General features: G+C 40.7%; 1 protein-coding gene across 1 annotated transcript in view; it reads left to right on the forward strand.

The window, feature by feature from the left end:
- Positions 1 to 22,217, forward strand: part of LOC126278115 (probable ATP-dependent RNA helicase DDX43) — an 86,305-nt gene that overhangs the window by 50,583 nt on the left and 13,505 nt on the right. The window contains exons 6-9 of the mRNA XM_049977999.1: positions 9,147 to 9,312; positions 10,220 to 10,329; positions 12,696 to 12,828; positions 20,210 to 20,357. Of these exons, the coding sequence (XP_049833956.1) occupies positions 9,147 to 9,312; positions 10,220 to 10,329; positions 12,696 to 12,828; positions 20,210 to 20,357 (557 nt within the window). The remainder of the gene's footprint in view (positions 1 to 9,146; positions 9,313 to 10,219; positions 10,330 to 12,695; positions 12,829 to 20,209; positions 20,358 to 22,217) is intronic.

Here is a 22,217-nt window from a genome sequence, read left to right on the forward strand (position 1 = left end):
TACAATTCTAAATTTGTCGTTTTTCATTTTGTGACATTTGCAATGAACGCACCAGTTTTATAAATCGGAGATTGTTGTGTTGCAAATGGTACTACTGTTGTGTTGCAAATGGTACTTCTCTATGATTAATGACGTGGAATGACTCAGCTGGCTCTTTTGTAGTTGTCACATGTACCTCGGGAAAAGCCTTAGCACTTTCATTCAGCTGATTCTAATTTTGATTGGTATGATTTAATCAGGGAGGCAAAACAGTTTTCTTAGCCCCTGATTGTCCTTAGGAAAACTAAGTTTATTGTGCAGTTTCTCTCCTTGACATTCTAGTAATGCCAACCAGAACCCTTGATGAAAAGTAAGAGACCCTTCAGCAGGTACTTGTTAGACACAGTTACTTCAGGAGTTAGTGACCCACTCGCAAGCTTTGCATTGGAAAGTTAAATGTGATCTGGTTTCTTGCCCCCGCACCACATAATCTACATTTCTTTCTCTATAGTTGTGATGTGCAGGTGTTTCCTGAAGTTATCATAGCTGATCATTAGACCTATGAGTGTACATTCTGTTCAAGCCCAGGATTGCAGAGCTTCTCCTGAAACATAATATTGCCACCATGATCTTGGTATGCTTTTGTGTTTGAGCTTTACTCTAGTATTCTATGTGCTGCTTCCTAATTCACCTATATAGTTTATATTTTTACCGTTGCCTTAGTAGTGGTCAAGACAGGTTCTGGTTCAACAAATGGAGTCACCCTGTCCTATCCAATCACTATGCTCATTACCACTGATTTCTGAGTGACCAGGGACCATCAGCAGGTTTATCTGTTGCTTTCCCATAATCTCCCTAGGATTTCATAGCATTTTCCAATCTGCTTTGGTCTCACTGCCAGATCGGATAGAGATTTCAGAGCTGCTTGACTGTCTGATAGATGTAGATGTTAAGATACATGTAGCATCTACAGAGATTCTTTTCTGCACATAATCACATAGTGGATATTTCCACCTGGAGAACTGTTGCTAGCTTCCTTAGAGAGACTGCTCTCTGTGGTGTAGGCAGTGTGCTGCCACATACTTTGGCCCTAGTGCCTTCATCTGTTTTTGAACAGTTAGTAAACTAGACAGTGTCTTGTAAACAATATTGTGATTCATTCCTCCACTGTTTCGCACTTCTAATTGTTACATTAAAAGTTTTGTTGCAGCATCTGGAAGCATTTGTATTATCAACAACCATTTCTCTGACCATTCCTATGTTTATCACATTCACTATATTAGTGTGGGATTCTGGATATCCCAAAGGTTTCCAGTTTTTAACCAGTGTGACCCCACTGCTATCTCCATTTTAAACCAAAGATGTATTGGGCTCATGACTAGCATGGCCTCCATTCCAGCAGAGGTTGTGCTGCGAATTCTACATGTTAGGGCTAGACAAGCCAATCTCTCCAGCTTCCCAAGCTCCTTAGCAGCCTCTTTCTGTTCTATTCTATTGCACCATACGCTACACCCATAAATTATCATAGGTTTTATTACAGAGGTGTACATCTGATGCATGCCCGTGGGGTGTAATCCCCCAGTTTTTACCACAGGACCTTCCAGTGCATGTGAGAGCTTCTTTTGCCTTGATACTTATGTTATTTATGTTAGAGATCCAAAGTTAACCCAAGATATTTTACTATTCCCTCTACTGGTAGAATTTGTTAAAAATATTAAGATTCCGTGTGTGTCTTGTATATGCTTCCTTGTGACTGGTACTAAAGTATATTTCCTGGGGCTAACCCTTAGATCCTGTTTGCTACACCAAGTCTACACAATGTTCAGAATGCATTGTGCTGTTGTTATAATGGTACTTTCAAATTTGCAGAATATTATTAATGACTACATCATCTGCATTTGTCATTAAAGGTAACCTTTAGCATTTAACTCTACAATGAGTCCCTCTATCACTAGGTTCCACAGTAGTGGGGACAAGACCACCATTGTGGACACACTCCGATGGATTTTATTTTTCATCTACTCATCTTAGTCTTAACATATGCTCCTCCACAGCTCTAATGATGGATTCAGAGGTCTCATTGCTAAAACCTCCCCCAATATCTGGGAAGATGCAGAGAACAATTTCCTGGAAATATGAAGCTTTTCCCACATTCCCAACAAGCTTGCAAAGTGCTGTTTCACTTTATTTGCCTGGTGGATATGCGTGTTGGTTTTCAGGTAAAGAAACTTAGCTAAGTTTCTATCTCAACTTCCTAATTAACCAGTTTTTCAAATGTATTTAAAAGAAAGGAGGTCAGACTGGTTGGTATCATATCCTTCGCCATGGTATGGTCAATATTCCCTGGCTTGAGAATGAAAATAACCTTCACTGTCCTCCCACGAATTTGGAAGGACTCCTGCTGCAAGACTGACTCTTAAACAGTCTGCATAGGAGTCTGATTAATTCGTGTCCTGGTTGTTGCTAAAGAGCCGGAAAAATTCCATCTGAGCCTGCTGACTTGAATTGTTAAAGTTTCCACTATCCAATGGATTGTTGGCAGATTCTCAGTTCTCCTGTCGGTTACCACACAGGGACTAAATCTTGATCTTTATCTGCCAGAGAGCATGCATTAAGGGAAGTGAGTTTTCAGCAGAACATCTAGCATCTTGTACACTCTACTTGTATACCAATACCATCTTTCCTTACAGTGCCTCCTGGATTTGTTGGTATTCTTATGCGAATTTTGTGAAGTCTGGCCTTAGTAACTTTACCTTCCACCTCCTCACAAAATACCTTCCAGGATGATAGTTTTATGTGGTTAATCACAAGTTTATATTTAGTAAGGGCCTCCCAATATTTTGCTCATTGCCCATTCTTTCTCCCAAAGGCAAATAGCCTTCTTACCTGTTTCCCGCGCAATTGTAGATTAAATGTTCAACCACTGTATATTCCTGTATGTATATTTCTTGGTGTTTGGAAAGTGTCCAAAGTACAAGGTTGTAATGGCAGACATCATTACATCTGCCATTTCCTCAATATCTACTTGATTTCTTATCGAAGTTTTACCTTCAGATGAGTGAGAGTTTATGTCTTTCCCAAATGAGTTCCAGTCTGTCGTCCTAAAATTACTATGCTCAACAAATGTTCAACACCAAAATAACCCCAAATTTAATATACATGTGGTCAGATCAGAAAGGCTGCATAACCACGTGGCATTGTCTGACGTAACTACCCATTAAGGTTGACCCAGAAATTATGTCACTTACTTCTTCCCTTCTCCTATTCCTGAAGACAGCTTCCTTACCCCTATCCAAGATCTAGAGATTGCTCTCCAATAGGTATTCATATAGGCATTCATATCTGCCACTGGTGTCACTGCTTCCCTGTGCCAGATGGTGGATATCGGCAACTTAGGCAACCAGCAATTGTTTATTCAGTTACGAGCAGTTGTCTGCCAGTCTCTTCACTGCCTATGGAAGAGTAGTACTTTCCTCATAAGGAAGCTAAGCTGAGGCTAGTACAATATATCTTGTGCACCATTCCTCACTCCGTTCCATCTTTATAGTCACTAAATCCCTGTAACATAAGTTTGCCATGAGCAAGAACGAAATTCCATTCTTCACCTAAATGCTTATTGTGGGTGTTTACGGATTTCTAGCATAAATTAGCTTACCTTCAGTTCTCGGTAGCCTGACGTGGCTCCCTTATATAAATGTTCCCTGGATCACGGCCACATCCACCTTCTATCTACCAGTAGGTGACACAAGGCAGCAGTTGCCCCTTACTGTGTTGCAGGTTCATCTGCAACGCTTGTAGCCTCCAGCTTGCCACCATTGTCACTTCTGATATCATTAATCATCATGATAGTAACCTGCAAAAACACTAAATATACACTCCTGGAAATGGAAAAAAGAACACATTGACACCGGTGTGTCAGATCCACCATACTTGATCCGGACACTGCGAGAGGGCTGTACAAGCAATGATCACACGCACGGCACAGCGGACACACCAGGAACCGCGGTGTTGGCCGTCGAATGGCGCTAGCTGCGCAGCATTTGTGCACCGCCGCCATCAGTGTCAGCCAGTTTGCCGTGGCATACGGAGCTCCATCGCAGTCTTTAACACTGTTAGCATGCCGCAACAGCGTGGACGTGAACCGTATGTGCAGTTGACGGACTTTGAGCGAGGGCATATAGTGGGCATGCGGGAGGCCGGGTGGACGTACCGCCGAATTGCTCAACACGTGGGGCGTGAAGTCTCCACAGTACATCGATGTTGTCGCCAGTGGTCGGCGGAAGGTGCACGTGCCCGTCGACCTGGGATCGGACCGCAGCGATGCACGGATGCACGCCAAGACCGTAGGATCCTACGCAGTGCCGTAGGGGACCGCACTGCCACTTCCCAGCAAATTAGGGACACTGTTGCTCCTGGGGTATCAGCGAGGACCATTCGCAACCGTCTCCATGAACCTGGGCTACGGTCCCGCACACCGTTGGCCGTCTTCCGCTCACGCCCCAACATCATGTAGCCCGCCTCCAGTGGTGTCGCGACAGGCGTGAATGGAGGGACGAATGGAGACGTGTCGTCTTCAGCGATGAGTCGCATCTGCATTGGTGCCAATGATGGTTGTATGCATGTTTGGCGCCGTGCAGGTGAGCGCCACAATCAGGACTGCATACGACCAAGGCACACAGGGCCAACACCCGGCATCACGGTGTGGGGAGCGATCTCCTACACTGGCCGTACACCTCTGGTGATCGTCGAGGGGACACTGAATAGTGCACGGTACATCCAAACCGTCATCGAACCCATCGTTCTACCATTCCTAGAGCGGCAAGGGAACTTGCTGTTCCAACAGGACAATGCACATCCGCATGTATCCCGTGCCACCCAACGTACTCTAGAAGGTGTAAGTCAACTACCCTGGCCAGCAAGATCTCCGTATCTGTCCCCCATTGAGCATGTTTAGGACTGGATGAAGCGTCGTCTCACGCGGTCTGCACGTCCAGCACGAACGCTGGTCCAACTGAGGCGCCAGGTGGAAATGGCATGGCAAGCTGTTCCACAGGACTACATCCAGCATCTCTACGATCGTCTCCATGGGAGAATAGCAGCCTGCATTGCTGCGAAAGGTGGATATACACTGTACTAGTGCCGACATTGTGCATGCTCTGTTGCCTGTGTCTATGTGCCTGTGGTTCTGTCAGTGTGATCATGTGATGTATCTGACCCCAGGAATGTGTCAATAAAGTTTCCCCTTCCTGGGACAATGAATTCACGGTGTTCTTATTTCAATTTCCAGGAGTGTAGTTTTATCCTTCTTTCGCTTTGCCCTCAGAGATTTCTCACAGACTTCAACTGCAAAGGCTTGTGCACCAGATGCAACCTTCTGTTTAATTATCCTCTGTAGAGACTTGTTTCTATGCCCATACTTTCTTGAACAGGGTCTTTGGAGGAACATCTGTAAGTAATTTAGGACCCAGATTGATATCTTCAGGGTCTGGAAAAGTCCCTCTGCAGCTCTAACAAATGATTCAAAGGTCATCTTCTAAAAGCCCCTACAGTATCCAAGAAGATTGAGAGAACAATTGCCTGTATGTGTAGTGCTGTTTAGATTTTCCCAAGTTGGTGAAGAGCTGTTTCACGTGATTTGCCTAGTTGATATGTGTGTTGGTTTTAAAGTAAGTCTTCAGTAGCTCTATGTCCTCCCCAGAGAGATCTTGGACACTGTCTCCTTCAGCATATCTACTCATCCTGTGCCCTCACAGACAAAGATTTGTGCACCAGTGTCCCAATAGGCCCTCATGAATTTGGGGCGTCTTTTCCAAGAGTAATCTAAACTAGGTGCTCATGTTAAGAGATAACAAGTGGATGTCTTTGTTGGACTATCATCATCTTAAAAACTGAGACTGAACCCCTACATGTCTGTTCAGTTTCTTGCCTTGGTTTTTACTGAATCTTGTTATCCCTGGAAGTGGGAGTATAGACTCCTCCCACTGTCTTTGGAGGCCGTATGTGTCTTGAAAGTCGGAGGGGTCTGTTTACCGCTGTCACTATGAGGCAGTACTTTCTTTCAGCTATTTGGTTCATGACCTTTTCATTCCCCTCCATTTGTTCTTCAGAAGTCATTCTTTTGCCTTCCTTTCTTTTCTGTTCTCTTAAGTTTCCTCCCCCGTGCCCAGGCTTTTGTCTTGATCTGGTCAAATTTCTCAGGGACATACCCACTTATTGGACTGGTCTGTCATGTGATCCAGTTGCGGAGATAGCTTCTAATGATTCAACACCAAATGTTCAGATATTTGAAGTTCATCAAATCCCTCAATTTTAAAATTTGGTTCTGTGTTTTTCATTTTGTTTCCATGAAAATCGAAAATTGGGAATATACAAAGTCAACACCAGTGAAGACCCACACCAGTGTAAGAGTAATTACCGTATTTACTCGAATCCAAGCCGCACTTTTTTTCCTGTTTTTGTAATCCAAAAAACCACCTGCGGCTTAGAATCGAGTGCAAAGTAATTGGAAGTTTTGAAAAATGTTGGTAGGTGTTTCCACAACTAACTTCTGCCATCAAATATGTGTAGTGCTACACTGGTGTGCTTTGCAGGCACAAAGATAAATACTGGCGCCAAAACCTCTTCGTCAGTAAATAAATTAAGAGGTTGGAAAACGAGCTTTTTTTTCCTCTGCCCCGAGTTTCGACCACTGCATTTTCGTACATTATCCAACAAAGTAAATACAAATTCCGTATTGTTGATCTTCGAATGTAGCAGCATTTCAATGTACTACGAAAGTCAGATTGGCCAGACTGTTTGGGATGTTTGCCAATATTGCCAACTCTTACGTTCTGAAATTTTTCCTACCTGTGGGAAGATAGGGTTGCTCATAGGAACTTTTATGAATTGTGAATCACATGCAGTATTCTCTTCACCATAAGAATAGCATGAATATAAACATTTTGCCATGTATTCTTTCGTGTTTGCTGCTATCTCATTAAAATCCCGTCTGCCTAATAAGCTACGAAACTAGAGTGAGACAACAGCAAACGCGGAAGAATATACATATCATGTCATGTTTATATTGGTATTTTTCTTATGCCTAATAGTGATACAGTCAGAAATGAAGCACAGCAACTGACTAGATTTTTAAATCTAAGATGACTCTAATTTCTGTGCAGAATGTAATGTACCGGTACTAAAGAGGCGTCCGCAAAGATTTTCAAACGGAGAAAAATTTTCGCTAAACTCTCGTTCAGAACATCTTCTATCATACGCAGTCTATTATTTGGTTCTTGTTGATCATTATCAAAGAAAGCAGCAGTGCAAGTAACAACAAATAGCAGTCTCTTGCCATTGTTTCGCTAATGAGACGATTCGTGTCTTTTTTTTATTGTAGCGGCGGCAGCATGCACAAAAGCAAACCATGCCGCGAGCAGAGACATGCCGTAAGCACTTATCAGAATGCGACAAACAATGCATGACATGGTACAGTAATGCATTTTCAGTTTAGAGCGACGTAAACGCTGATAACAAAGAGAACGGCACTAATCAGATCACAGAAAAATAAGCAATCTATTGAAACCAGACGAAGCACGTGAAAAAGGAAGGGTACCCATATAAATACGGACGGACAGTCTGACGCATAGCAATGGCTACCTGGTAAAGCTTAACTGTTAAGCTTAAGACTCGAAAAACTACTGTAGCTGTATCGTCATTCATTAGACCTAAATCGTGTCTCATATTACAAAGGACCAACATTGTTTCGATTTGGAGGTGTGGCCTAAAACTTTTCTCTCCCCTTGAATTTCGAGTGTCACATTTCAGGTGCGGCTTAGATTCGAGTGCGGCTTAGTCTAGTAAATACGGTACGTGGGGAGGTATCCCAGTATCCAGGTTCTGTTCATGACAAATCTTCCCATGTGCCACACACACCTCAGCAAAGATTGCTTTACAACTTAGGTCGAACACCTGGGGTGTTCTGGAAAAGACTATGGAAAGGATGTGGGAAGAGGCGGTGTGTTGTGAGGACACGCTTAGTCAGCTTCATCCCCTGAGACCTGTTGGGAGACACTGTGAGAAGCTATGGTACCAACATAGCCTTCAGCTCCACACGAACATGAGTAGCCAGTACTAGAAGGTGGTGTCCCATGGAGAAGTGCTTTTGCTTGGTGTTGTACATCTTAACTGTATTATGGCTTCATTAAAGCACAGGGAAATGTGTGTGAATATACATGTGGACACATACAGCTGCTCCTCCTCCTCCTCCTCCTCCTCCTCCTCCTCCTCCTCCTCCTCTTATCATATTCCTCACATGTGAGCAGTCCCCCCTCACCCCCCCCCCCCTCACCCCCCCCCACACACAAACTTTATTTTTTAAATATACTAATAAGCAATAGCTTAATAAAACAATGGGTGCAAGTAACATAGTATTTAAGAGTGCCAAATAGAAAACAGTACAACTCATCTATTTTGGTAAAGATGAGATTAATATTTTAAACTTAATCTAGGTCACCTTTTGCTCGCCCTAGAAGCCCATGTGATCTTGGTATCCTAAAAGGTGAAGCAGGCGAAATATTTATTCTGTCGGCAACCACCCATATACATCTTAACACCTCTCGATATTGTACTTCAAAGTTAAATTTCATTGTTCATAATGTCATTCTTAATGATATGTTAGCTTCATGGTGGGTTGCAGTGCTAGTCCTCCCAGCAGGTCTGTCCTAACGGATGACCACTTCTTGCTGTGTTCATGGGAGTGCGCGTTTGGGTGTCCTGTATTTTACACATTACTCCATCCAGTAATTTCCATTATGTTTATAATTGCATAATTCATATTCAGTAATGTTAGCGATGAGATTTCTCCCATTGGTATAAAACCGCTATCATAGTCGTGCAACCTGGAACATTTGTAAACACTAGAGGTCTTCATGCTTTCTATGATGATTCTCTTTGACCACATTTATTCACACTAGGTACGTAACGTATTTGAGGCAAGAGATGCACTAGCTTTGTTTGCTGCTGAAGTATTATAGCACAGATTTATATACTATATTGAGCGAGCTTTTGCACTTCCTGATGTTGTCATATTAAGTCTTTCTGATTAGATATTTCATAGAAAACATAAAGATTAATCTTTATGTGAACACTGGGAAGTTTACCTGTCTTTATTTTATTTTTGTGTTTAGGAAAGACCTTGGCATTTCTGTTGCCAGCCTTAATACACATTGACGGACAGCCCATTCCGAGAGAAGAGCGTGGGGGTCCAAATGTATTGATCCTAGCACCCACAAGAGAGCTTGCAATCCAAATTGAAAAAGAAGTAAATAAGTACAGTTATAAAGGGATAAAGAGGTATGCTATCCCCATATCTTTATTTGCGTGTATTATTTTGGCGCAAACGTTTGTAGCATTTTTGTTTTGTGTATTGGTATACCAGTAGCTGTAAGTTTGTTTATTGATTGTCATCTTTCATCTGTAGTTCACTGTTGCTATTTGAGTTAACATATTGTCATTTGGAAATAGTGAGTGTAAAATGGAACTTCTGATAGTGAAGGTCTATGTGGTTTGGGGTGTGTACAATATGGATTGCTGATAAATAAAATATTTGCAAACTTACAAAAGTTGAAAGTCTTTGCCAAAACTTATACCAAGTTCCGTGGGCACTGTAACAATGTGAACTGCAAGAATTTTATAAATGAGCCTCCACCACCTGAAATGCAACTATGTCAACAAATTGATTGAACTGAAAAAAATGCAGAACTGTTAATTAATTTAGAGATGAAATGACGTTACTAAAAGTGTTTATGAAATTTACTTAACTTGTAGGACTATAAAGGAGTTGGGTTGGGAAGCCATTCCATACCCACCTTATTCACCTGGTCTTGCACCCTAAGATTCTCAACTTTTCTGCTCCGTACGGAACAACCTTAAAGGAACTTCCTTCCCGGATAAAAATGCACTTCAAGCATAGCACGATGAGTTGTTCGCCTCAAACCATGTGATTTCTACAGTTGCGGAATCGAAAGTCTACCCCAGTGTTGGCGGACTGTTGTAAATAATGAAGGAGACTGTATTATTGAGGACTTAAGTTTGTGATGTATATCTGCTGTTTTTATTAAACTTGTGGAAACACGCTACAAACTTTTGCTCCAACTTAATATTTTTAATGTTTCTAGTATAAGTAATTTTTGTGCTAAGTAATGCTTACAGCTGCACTCATAGTATCAGGCTGTTAATGAACTGCATTCCTTTTTTTTAGTGTTTGTGTGTATGGTGGAGGCAGCAGAAGAGAGCAAGTGAACGTGATAACTAAAGGTGTGGAAATTATAATAGCAACACCAGGGAGACTGAATGATTTGATAATGAGCAGTGAGTATAACATACTTCCTCCATCATCCCTCCCTCCCCCCTTCCCACAAATTTAATCCATTTCACCTTTATGGGCCCACTTTAATTGTGGAAACAATAAACAGTGGATAATTCACTAACGATTTTATACCATCTGTTGCCTTTTGGAGCATGAATCACTATCACTACATGTGCGTTACTTCTGTTAACCTTGTACATCAGCTAAATGGAAACTACTCAGCAGCAGCACAGTTGCACACATTAAATTCCATTGCTGCTGATAATCATAATTTTGTTGCTTTCTTTTTTAAAAAAAAAAAGAGCATTTTCAAGCTGCTTTTCAAAACCCCATATTGCTCAGAATTTCTGTTCTTGTGAGTTATATAGTATGAATTTATTTTTACATGCCATTATTGATGTAATGTGTTCTTAAGGGGGGATAGGACGTCAAACGGGCAGACTTGGAGCAGGAGAGTCTCCACAGGACATTTTAATTTCTACTGTCTATACTTCTACAAATAAATTCATAAAACTTTGTCACCACGACCGGGAAGGATTGAGGACTCACACTCATCGCAGTGGAAGTTCAAAAACGTAATAAAATACTTTTTTTAAATGTGAAATTTCGTCATTTTTTTTACTTATTACTGGCTGTATTTGTTGCTATAGGTACACTTTTCTTCCTAAGTAAGAGAGATTCTTCGAAGAATTTTTTTCATAGCATACAAACAGTAGTTACAGGTGTATAAAACTCTAGAATTTTCCGAGATAATTAACTATAAAACTAGAATTTTTTTCTAAACATGAAGTTTAAGATGTAACAGTTCATTCATTATCTCATAAATTAAATAACTTCTAGAGTTTCATACACCTGTAACTATGGTTTGTATGCTGTGCAAAATTCATTGAAGAATCTCTCATATTTAGGAAGAAAAGTGTACCTATAGCAAGAAATGCAGCCAGTAGTAAGTGAAAAAATGATGAAATTTCACATGTAGAAAAAGTGTTTTGTTAAGTTTTTGTGCTTCCACTGCTAAGAGTATGAATCCTGAATCCTTCCTGGTCATGCTGTTAAAGTTTTCTGAATTGATTTGTAGAAATATAGACAGTGGAAATTAAAATGTCCTGTGGTGCCTCTCCTGCTCGAAGTCGTCACGTTTGACGTTCTACCCTCTTAAAGGCGTGATTTTAAATGTGCTGCATTTGTTTATTGCATTCTGTCTCTTGAAATAATTCTGAGCCATCAGCAATTACTGTATCATTTTTATTTTTTTCTCTCTCCTTGTTAATTTTTAAATTTTTTTTGACAGTGACCTTTATGTGTGTTCAGTTCTCTCTAATCGATAATATATTGTTGTGGTTATATTCATGTGCAACGATTATAAATTTAGATTAATTTTATAGTCACAATGTAACTTCTACTACTGAAGAGGAATGTGGCTTGTTACCAGCACCTTTCATTTTAATGCTTCTTCTAAGTCATATTTGTAATGATATAAAACTCTGTGTTGTTAATTTATAGAAGGTAAAATTTTATTACTGAATAATTGGGTACAGGGCTACTATAAATGACCATGTGTTTTCAAAGTTATTTGTTTTCCAGAGTTTATCTGTGCACGTGACTGATGTGTGAATGGAAGTGTGAACTCAGAGTTTGCATTGTGCCCACCTCTTGGTATTAAAGAGTGAAGTGCCTCGACAAAATGGCAACAAAGCAGAAAAGAGTTTCTATGTGCTTGAATGTGTGAGATGTTTGTTCAAACGGTGCAGTGTGCATTCAAAAGAATTGCGAAAAAGAGCCACCATGTAAACAGAGCATTATGCATCGGTATTGACAGTTTAGGGACACAGTTTCTGGAAACAGAAAACTACTGTTCGACCAAGTGTGCCAGATGCAACTGTGGAGAGGGCAAGGTAAAGTTTCGTGTCCACCTACTTTGCACACACTTGGTCCGGCACACATTTTAAACCTGTCAGGAAGTCACATTAAGGACAGTATTTACGTATTCTGATTCCTTTTGGGGATACACTAAGGTCCGTGTATACTTATCCCCACTGCAAGGAAAACTAGTACTGCTCAGAGAATGCATCAGTGTTGCTGTGATGACCATTGACGTATCTTCTACGTAATGTATGGAACAAACTTTACTATCCTGTGGACATGGGTTGTGAGGCCATAGAGGTGCTCAGGACAATTGTAGAGCGCAGAATGCAAACTTATGGTACTATTAATGCATCAGTCATATTTGTGAATGTAATACTTTGGAAAGTATAGAGATTTGCAATTGAATGACGCGTTTATAGTAGCCCTGCTTTTTCATATGTGTTTACTTAAGTCTGTGATGCTACTGTAATTCCTTTCATGGTTCTGATGTTTCTGTTCACAGATGTTATAGATGTTACATCAATAACTTACTTAGTGTTAGATGAAGCAGACAGAATGCTTGATATGGGCTTTGAACCTCAGATTCGAAAAACACTTTTAGACATTCGACCAGATAGACAGACTATTATGACAAGGTATGCTCAAAATTAATGCTTCCAGTACCTTAAATGTATACTTCTATACATTTTTTAATACTAATATAACTTAGAACCAATGCAAGAAGTTGATGTAAAGGACAAAAATGTGTTTTCTTGGAATAACTATTTATTATTTTATGTAAGTGCGTAATGCGCTGGGAAAGTTCTGTGATTGTGAGCTTTCTTTTAAACTGTTCACAATCTCAAATCAGTTCTGCTGGAGCTGTTGATCATTTAGCATGAACTGACACAGAGATATAACCATGACAAGTAAGATTTGTGTGCTGTAATTCTTTCTTGCGGAAATTTTGGGTGACTTATGCCTTCGGCACATTCCTTGTATATCACAGCCTGTTTGAAGAATTGCTATTGAAAGTTAAGTAAATGATTCTTCCAACAGTTATGACTGAAACAAATCACAGTAATGCCTCATTATAAATAGACCATTCCTCTGTGAAACATTTCCAACACCTTGATTGAGGAACTCATTTGTTTGTGATGCTTGTGAACTGAAAGTTCCACTGATTCAGTTTTCACATTGTCAGTTGATTGTTGTGAATTATTAAATTATTTCTTGCAAGAAATTCGATTGAGTATCAATAGTGGCATAAAGAAACCAGTTGCTTGTCTCAGTAACTTGTAGGTCAAAGTGTAAATATGTTAAGATAAAAAAACCAGAATGTTGGTCCTAAACTGGAGTTTTAGCAATATAGGGTGTCATAAAACATATAATGTCAAGGTATGTTGATATTAAGTTTTCCTGGTTGTGGCACAGTGCCACACTAAGAATCCCAAGGCATTTGGTTCAACCCTAGCCAGACCTATGATTTGTGTCTGTTACTTATTACTTCTTTCATCTTCTGTTGTTAAAGAGAGAAATGTGGAGTTGCACCATGGTTTGAAGTCCACATTAAACTACACTGATCAGCCAGAACGTTATGTCCACCTTTGGCACAATTATATGAAGTGCACTTAAGTGTTGTAGCATGGAAGCAATGAGGCCTTGGTAGATCATGGAGGGAGTTGCCACAACATGTGCACACGTCACCTAATTCCCATAAATTTGGGGGGTAGGGATGGGGGAGATGATGTGCTCTGATGCCAAGTTCAATACCATCCCCTCAAAGCAATATAATGCACACACAGACTACAGCGTCCATTATAAAGTCATATGTTCACAAAGATAGATTGTGTTGTAGAGATCCATCCTATGTTGTAGGTGATGAGACAATGGCCGAGGCAGAGTTTTGTATGTTCTGTGATGGACTGGCGTTGCTTGTGTGTATCAGAACTTTCTTTTTGTCATTGTCTATCCATTCTTCAATAATTACTGCTTTTCCAACAATATTATGAAAAGCATACTTCCTACTCACCAGATAGCAGACAGGCTGAGTTGCAGATAAGCACAACAAAAAGGCTGTCAGAAAATGAGCGTTCGGCCAACAAGGCCTTCATTGGAGATAGCTAGCGATCTTGCGGACCCCCCCCCCCTCCCCCTCCCCACACACACACACACACACACACACACACACACACACACACACACACACACACACACACACACACACACACACACACACACACACAAAAGATTGCAGTTTGTGGCTGCTGAGGCCACTCTGTGAGCAGCAGTGCATGATGATGGGAGACGTAAGTGGGTTTTTTTAGTTGGTTTTCGCCTTGCACTATTGGCCTACTCCCTTAGATTTCCCCCTGTTCCATCCATTTAATCCTTTTTGTGGAAAGATTCCATCAGCTGTTAGATTCATCCACATACAAACTCTGCCACAGTGACCCTATTCCGGAAATCCAGCAGGACATAAAGTCTCTCCTCAAATCCTTAGGCCCATCCCAAACTCTCTCCCGAGTCACTCTCTCCCCTCATCCCTACCACTCCCCACACTCTTGCCTTTTACATGTTGCATAAAGTCCATAAACCCAACCACTCAGGACACCCCATTGTGGCTGGTTGTGGTGCTCTCACAGAGAGAATCTCTGCTCTCATACACACTCACTTTCAGCCTATTAGCTGCAACCTACCCTCCTATGTAAAAGATACCAACCATTTCCTCCACAAACACTCAACAGTTCCTGTTCCATTACTACATGGTGCCTGCTCATCACTATTTATAGCATCTCCCTTTACGCGAACATCCCTAATGCCCTTGATCTCAGCATTATTGGACACTACCTCTCCCAACATCTGACAGCTTCCAAACCTACAATGTTGTTCTTGATCGCTATGACCAGCTATACCCTCATCCACAATCACTTCTCTGTTGAAGGCATTATTTAAAAACAAATAGAGGGAACGGCTTGGGCACTCGCTTGGCACCATACTGTGCCAATCTATTCATGGGCCATGTAGAGGAATGCTTCCTAAACACCCAGAATACCAAACCCCTCACCTGGTTCAGATTAATTGATGACATATTCATGGTCCAGATCGAGGGTGAGGGCACCCTATCCACATCACTCCATAATGTCAACACCTTTTCCCCATTCGCTTCACTTGGTCTTACTCTACCCAATGAGCCACCTTCCTTGATGTTGATCTCAGCCTCAAAGATTGCTACATCGGTATCTCCATCCATATCTGACCGACCTGCCACCAGCAATACCTCCACTTCGACAACTGCTACCCATTCAATACCAAGAAGTCGCTTGCACACAGCGGAGCCACCTGTCACTGTCACGTCTAGTTGTGTGTGATCCCTCTCGAAATACACTGAGGGTCTCACTGAGGCCTTCACAGACCATAACAACCCTCCCAAGCTTGTACAAAAACAATCTCCCATGCCTTATCTCTCCAGTCACACAACCTTCCAAAATCGCACAGCCCACAGAGCAGTATTCCCCTCGTGACTTGGTACCACCCAGGAGCAACTTAATTACATTTTCCACCAGGATTTTGACTACGTCCCGTCATGTCCTGAAATGAGAAATGTCATACCCACTATCTTTCCCACCCCTCCCACAGTGGTAATCTGCTGCTCTCTAAACCTACACAATATCCTCGTCCATCCCTACACAACGCTTGCCCGCATCCCCTTGCCTCATACCTCATACCCCATACCCCTGTAATAGACCTAGATGTAAGACTTGTCCCATACACCTTCCCACCACTGCCTGTTCCATTCCACTCACAAGCATCAGCTATCCCATCAGAGGCAGAGCTACCTGTGAAACCAGTCATGTGATCTACAAGCTAAGCTGCAACCAATGTGGTGCATTCTCCATGGGCATGACAACTGACAAGCTCTCTGTGTGCATTAATGGCCACCAAGAAACAGTTGGCCCACCCCATTGCTGAACACACCACCCAACACAATGTTCTTCATTTCAATAACTGCCTCACTGCCTTTGCCATCTGGATCCTCGCCGCCACCACCACCACCACCACCACCACCAGCAGCTTTTCTGAATTGTGCAAGTGGGAAGTGTCCCTGGAATATAGCGTACATCCCCCTCACCCTCCTGATTTCAGCCTTCATTAGTCTTTGTCCTTAATTTCTAGCTCCTTCCTTGTCCCCATACCAGCACTACACAGTCCTCTATTCCACAAATGCATCCACAGGCTTTTTACCCCTCTCCTTCTCCGCTAACCCTCCCCCGCCCTTCATCTAACCTCCCAACTGAATGTAGCTGCCCTGCCCTCTCTCCACCTCGCCCCTGTATGGTACCATAAGCAGCACTTTACTGTCCCCAGCCCCTACCTTCCTATCCTTCTCCACCCCAGCCTCCCCACCTTCACAACTACGTTGCGTCCCCCACTGTGTGCTGCTGCTCACAGTGTGGCCTCAGCATGCAGACTATGATCATGTATGTTCGACCTGTGTGCCCGTGTTGCTCTCTTGCAATCCAAGTAGAAGAAATTATTGAAGGGCGGGCTCAACAACTTCACTACTGTTACTATTTCCAACATTGGTCGTTAAAATTAGAACAACTGTGATCTTCCATTGCCCCTGTATATCTGAGGACAGCATACCAAGCAGTTGTTTGGTGTACCATTGCAAATTCTGTGAACCAGGCTGTCTTATAGTGTGATACGCTCTTTCCAATTGTCAGCGATTGCATAAACAATATAAGTAGGTTTTATAAATTGCACATGATAAGGTAGATACTTCGTCTCGTAGTAGAGGGAACTCAACGTGTCATTCTGCGTCTATTTAACAAATTAAATAAATCATCCAAAACATTACAGAACTTCTTATATGTACACCACTTTTATGAAAACACCTGATAAATAAGGTGTCAAAGTAATAAATATGCTGTAAATTTACTACAGTAACATAAATAATTAAAGATAGTTATGCAAGAGTGATAACTTTGAAAACCACTTGAAATGTCATTGTCTCTCCATTCTGTGCGACTAGAGGGTGGTTTTTGAAATCTGCAGAAACCCTGTGGTATATTTTCAACCTGCTTTTCGCATCCTTCAATATTATTAATTGGAACAGTCCCAGAAGAAAAAAGTAGTGCTTCCTGCCAGATGTTTTGAGGATGCTATAGCTTTTTGAGCTTGAATGAGTAATACACTTCAGCATCAGTGAACGCTGTGACGTTCACCTCTTTATGTATTCGTTGATAGTCCTCGGTGTCGATGTACTGCAGTGTTATACTGGCTGAAAAATGGGGGCTGGAAGTTGAACACTGACTACTGTAAATGATGTAGCTGACAGTTGCACAATTGTGTTTAACAGTTCTTTACTTTCTCTGTTCACAACCGTCAAATATTAAACAATTGTATGGCCAGTTCACTATTGTTAAATGTTGATGAGCCTCATTAATAGGTTGCAGCAAACATCAGCATACTGCTACAATAGTTTGCTGTTGAACATCTATGAGCAGTAAAAACCTAACCACACTGTTCACAGGTCTTGGCAGAATACTATGGTGTGTGTGACACTATTTCTCAAATAAACTGAACAGACAACATTACTTGAACTAACACAAGGCCTATTTGTGTTTTACTAATTCCACTGTTAAGTTGATGCATTGTTGTTAATTCAACCAATACATCATTCCCATTTGAAAATTGACTGTGGACTGACTTGTGTCGGGACCAAAAATCTGTCCTTTCTATATCCTGTCAATAATAGGCACAGAAACTATACATTGTTTGTGTTCAAGTTACAGAAATTACCATTAAAACCTATAACTCATTCAATTAACTAAATACATTGAAAAATGTCTTCTTTTTAACAGTTCCTTCTGCCATAAAGGTTAGGTGGAATTATTTGTTTAAATAATGAAATTAACAGTTTTGCAAAAACCAGGTAATTATTTTGGAATTAAGGGCTGGCTTCGCTAATATGTTTTCAAATAGCCAAATAAATACTTTAAGAATCTTAGTTCTTCTTCCAAATGTTCATAATTAGTACAGAATTTATATTTGTTTATAAGTCAACAGTAGAATCTAAGTTACAAAACAATTACTGATTTCACCCTATAATATTTAGGACAGTGCCACTTTGTCTTAATTCTGGGCTTTATTTGGAAAATTATTCTCTTTGTTGTTTATATCTAATGGTGATCAATCAGTATTTTGTGATAGACTGGAAATACAGAAATTTCTAGACTAGATATCCTTTTCATTACATATAGCAGCAGCAGGGAGAGCCTCAAGAAGTTGAAAAAAATGTAATAAGAGTCAGCAGGTAATACCTATTTACAAAGGAAAGAGATGCTGATGCCATTTCCACAGATGCTAAGGGAAATCCTTCTTACAGATGGTGTGTGTGTGTGTGTGTGTGTGTGTGTGTGTGTGTGTGTGTGTGTGTGTGTGTGTGGTTTTTTTTTTTTTTTTTTTCCCTATCAAGTAACAGGAAGTGTCCATGTTTCATTGCTTTTGTTTGGAAGTCAGGGTGTGTAGAATGAAAACAGCATACACTTTTTTATTCAAAACATTCTGAAGACTGTCTAGACCACATGGGTTAGAGATGTTCAGTTTGTAGCCCCATTGCAATTTGTGACACAGTAACATTGACACTCATCCACAGCTTAACACAACCTGCCAAATGCGTATCTGTTGCTTACAGTTGTTAGTTAAAGTTGCTACCGTAGTTATTGTACTGACTTTGCTTATATGCTAGCAATAAAACCAGTCTCAGATCTTTTTGGAGAGAGACTATACAATATGAATCACATAAAAAAGACCATGTTGTGGCTCACACCTGAATCGCATAAACAAGACCATGTTGTGGCTCACATACACCAGGGTTATTAAAGTGTGTACAACAGAATTTTGTGTGACTATATCTTGCTTGCATAGAGGCTGGGGATGCCAATTTGACTTTTCTAAATGTAACACCTTGTGAAAGTTGTGCAGACAAATAAAATCAATACAAAAATGTGTGTACTTGTATTTTTATATCAGTAGACCGACAGTAAATTTGTAGTGCTTCACCTCAAAGTGATAAATTTGCCCTTCTCCACTAGCTCTGATACACAGTATCATGGAAACACTGTGTATGGTATGGATATAGTCTTTTATGTACCATTCTGTAAATTGTTTTTTGGTGCTACCTCTATAGCATTGAAATTTTCATAAATAGTGTGCACTCATTTACATAGTGTGATTTAAATATTTGAGGAATGTCTATATTTATAGGTGTATTTTCTAATTCTGTATTTCCTGTATTCCCGTCATTTATCAAGGTATATGGATAGAGAGGAGAGTAGGGAGAGCAGCTTGGAGGATAAAAAGAAGTTGAGGAGAAGTTAGGAAAATGTTATTTTGGGAAAATTGACACACTAAATGGTACATTTTAAAATATTTGGGTACTCATTTTTCAGGTGAAGTTTTTATTCTTCTCTGGCTCTTCTTCCTCCCCTATTTAAATGTAAATCACATTGATAGTTGTAGTCTTGACTTGGTTATATTCAAAATGTAATAGATTGGTGTTGCAGTGTGACACATGGTAGGTGATAAATTGTTTAATGAAATATGTGTAATTGCCTGACTTGAGAAGGTAATATTGGCCCAGATTTGAGAAGGTGACATAGGCAGTGTGATGGGTAGTATTGCAATTCTCAAATCGAGTTGAATTGGGGGATTAGAGATAATTTGAAGATTTGTGTATTGAATCATATTGACGTTACATTACAAGCTAATCAGGTAAAGTTTTAGAGGCTTAGAAAGTATGTTGTTCTGGTTTATGTAATTGTTTTTGCTGGTTAGCCTTCTGCTACATTTTGTGTAAGGAGAATGGTATTTTTCTGATCTATCTCAATACTTTCAAAAAAAAATTGAGTAGGAAAGAGACATGTAGCACTTTGCTCTTTTACTTTGTGTAATGTGTAGAATGTAGTCAGTGACTTCATCAAAATAACAAATGAGATCACATTAAATTGATATGATCCTTTTTATTCACAGTGCAACATGGCCTGAGGGAGTCAGACGACTTGCACAGTCTTACATGAAAAATCCTATACAGGTGGTAATTGGAACACTGGATTTAGCTGCTGTTCATTCTGTAACACAGCATATAGAAATGATTGATGAAGAGGACAAAAAGGATAGAGTATGTGAAAGATGTTAGTACATTCATTACTGAATTGTGAATTAGGTACCAAAATGGAGCAGTATCTTGAGTGTCAAATTTTTGGACAACAGTCTTTCCTTGATTTTTATTTCTTCTCTCTTTCTGGGGGCAGATTCCAGTAAATTGTTAAAATTGTAGTTACTTAGCCTAAAAAGAAATAGTCGTGCCACAGTTCTAATCTGCAGATTGACTTGACATAACAGACTTAATGTAGCATTTGTTGCCTATACGTGAACAACAGAGTTCACAGAAGAATCAAATTAACAGGAATCTCCTAGCTGAAACAATATGAAATGTTAGTAAAACTGTAGAATCAGTTTTATCGCATCATTACATTTGTATCACGTTACAAGATATAAAAACCCTTGCAGAAGATTGTCTTTTTGCAGGTTGTTGTGGTGGAGCTGGCATCCAATGATATATCAAACGTGTTCCTTGTGGTTCAGCTCAGGTGAATGTGTAGCCAAGATATCAGTGTGAGTACACCATCTGGCATGATTCTATCCTTGATATGGATAATTCAGCAAAGACAAGAAGCATTAAGGGATCTAGGTCCAAAATAATGATCATATAGGGCACAACTGTAATAGTATCTTTACTATCAATGGTCCAATGGAAGCTCAGGCGAATGTTCACCATAGGAGCTGATTCTACTTAGTTGATGGGATATCCAGACACAATAATTGACCTGGCATAACAAGGAATGTGATTCATCCAATCAGATGGACATGTTGCCATTGATCCATGCTCAGCTTTCAACGACCCTGTTCCCAATGCAATTGTAACTGACAGTGTCATTGGGCCAACACAGGAACACACAGTAGTCCTCAATTTTCTTTGATGGGGCTTGGACACATTTTCACATACTCATGGTTTCATGGGCCTTAGACTGCTTTCCGTAGGTACATATGGCTGTAAAAAGTCAACAGTGTGCCATCTTCATCAGTTTAGATATGCCCATTCCCAGTTGTCAGGCCATAACAATCAGCCTCTTGCCAGTGGCTTATGTCAGTAAATTTCCCAGTTTGTGATCAGCAGGAAGGAGTGTGCCATTGTAGATTGGAGATTTTCTCACAGTGAGCCAAATGTCATCTCAGTCTACTTCTACTAGACGTAAACAGAATGAAGTTAACAATTGAAAGACCTTTCAGATTAACAAACGGATTAACCGTAGCAAAGGACTGTCTGTCTTCAGTACGTGAAACCACGAGAAATCAAGGCGTAGTAGAGAGCTACACCTTGATTCCTCAGGGTTTCACATACTGAACCACACTCAATTGTCCTATTGAAACCCAACCATACATGCAACCTATGGTAGGGATGCTCACGAGGGCGATTATCCACACTCTTCTCCCCGCTGTATCAGTTGCAATTACGACCTGCAGCCTCATGTCCAGATTGTCCCATGTATCTCAATGAGCTGCCCAAACGGGAGATCTGGGTGAAAAGGAGTGCCTTACCATGTCGTTTGCAAGTTGTTGGCTAGTTGGAAGCCCTGTGTTTCACTGTCTGCTTGCAGTACTGTCCTTGCTACAGCTTGCTCAACTAAGGACATGGCCACACAGACATGCAACATCAAATTCAGCACCGCAGTTGTAAAATCACAGTGACATCCCCATCTCCTCCTCCTCCTCCTACAACTGTGCAACAAGTCACCAGATTTTTGCCTTACAGGGAAAATCACATACTATACAACCAGCAGGCCAGAAAGGACAGAAGGAATACTCCTGCAAAGACTTTTTACATCCCTCCCGCTAACAAACATCTGAATCGTCATCTTCAAATTGCAAAGGCTCCAGGAAATCAAAAAAAGGCAAACGGTCTTTTCCTTCACTGGGT

The sequence above is a fragment of the Schistocerca gregaria genome, chromosome 6, assembly GCF_023897955.1.
Source record: "Schistocerca gregaria isolate iqSchGreg1 chromosome 6, iqSchGreg1.2, whole genome shotgun sequence".
NCBI classification, from domain to species: Eukaryota; Metazoa; Arthropoda; class Insecta; order Orthoptera; family Acrididae; genus Schistocerca; species Schistocerca gregaria.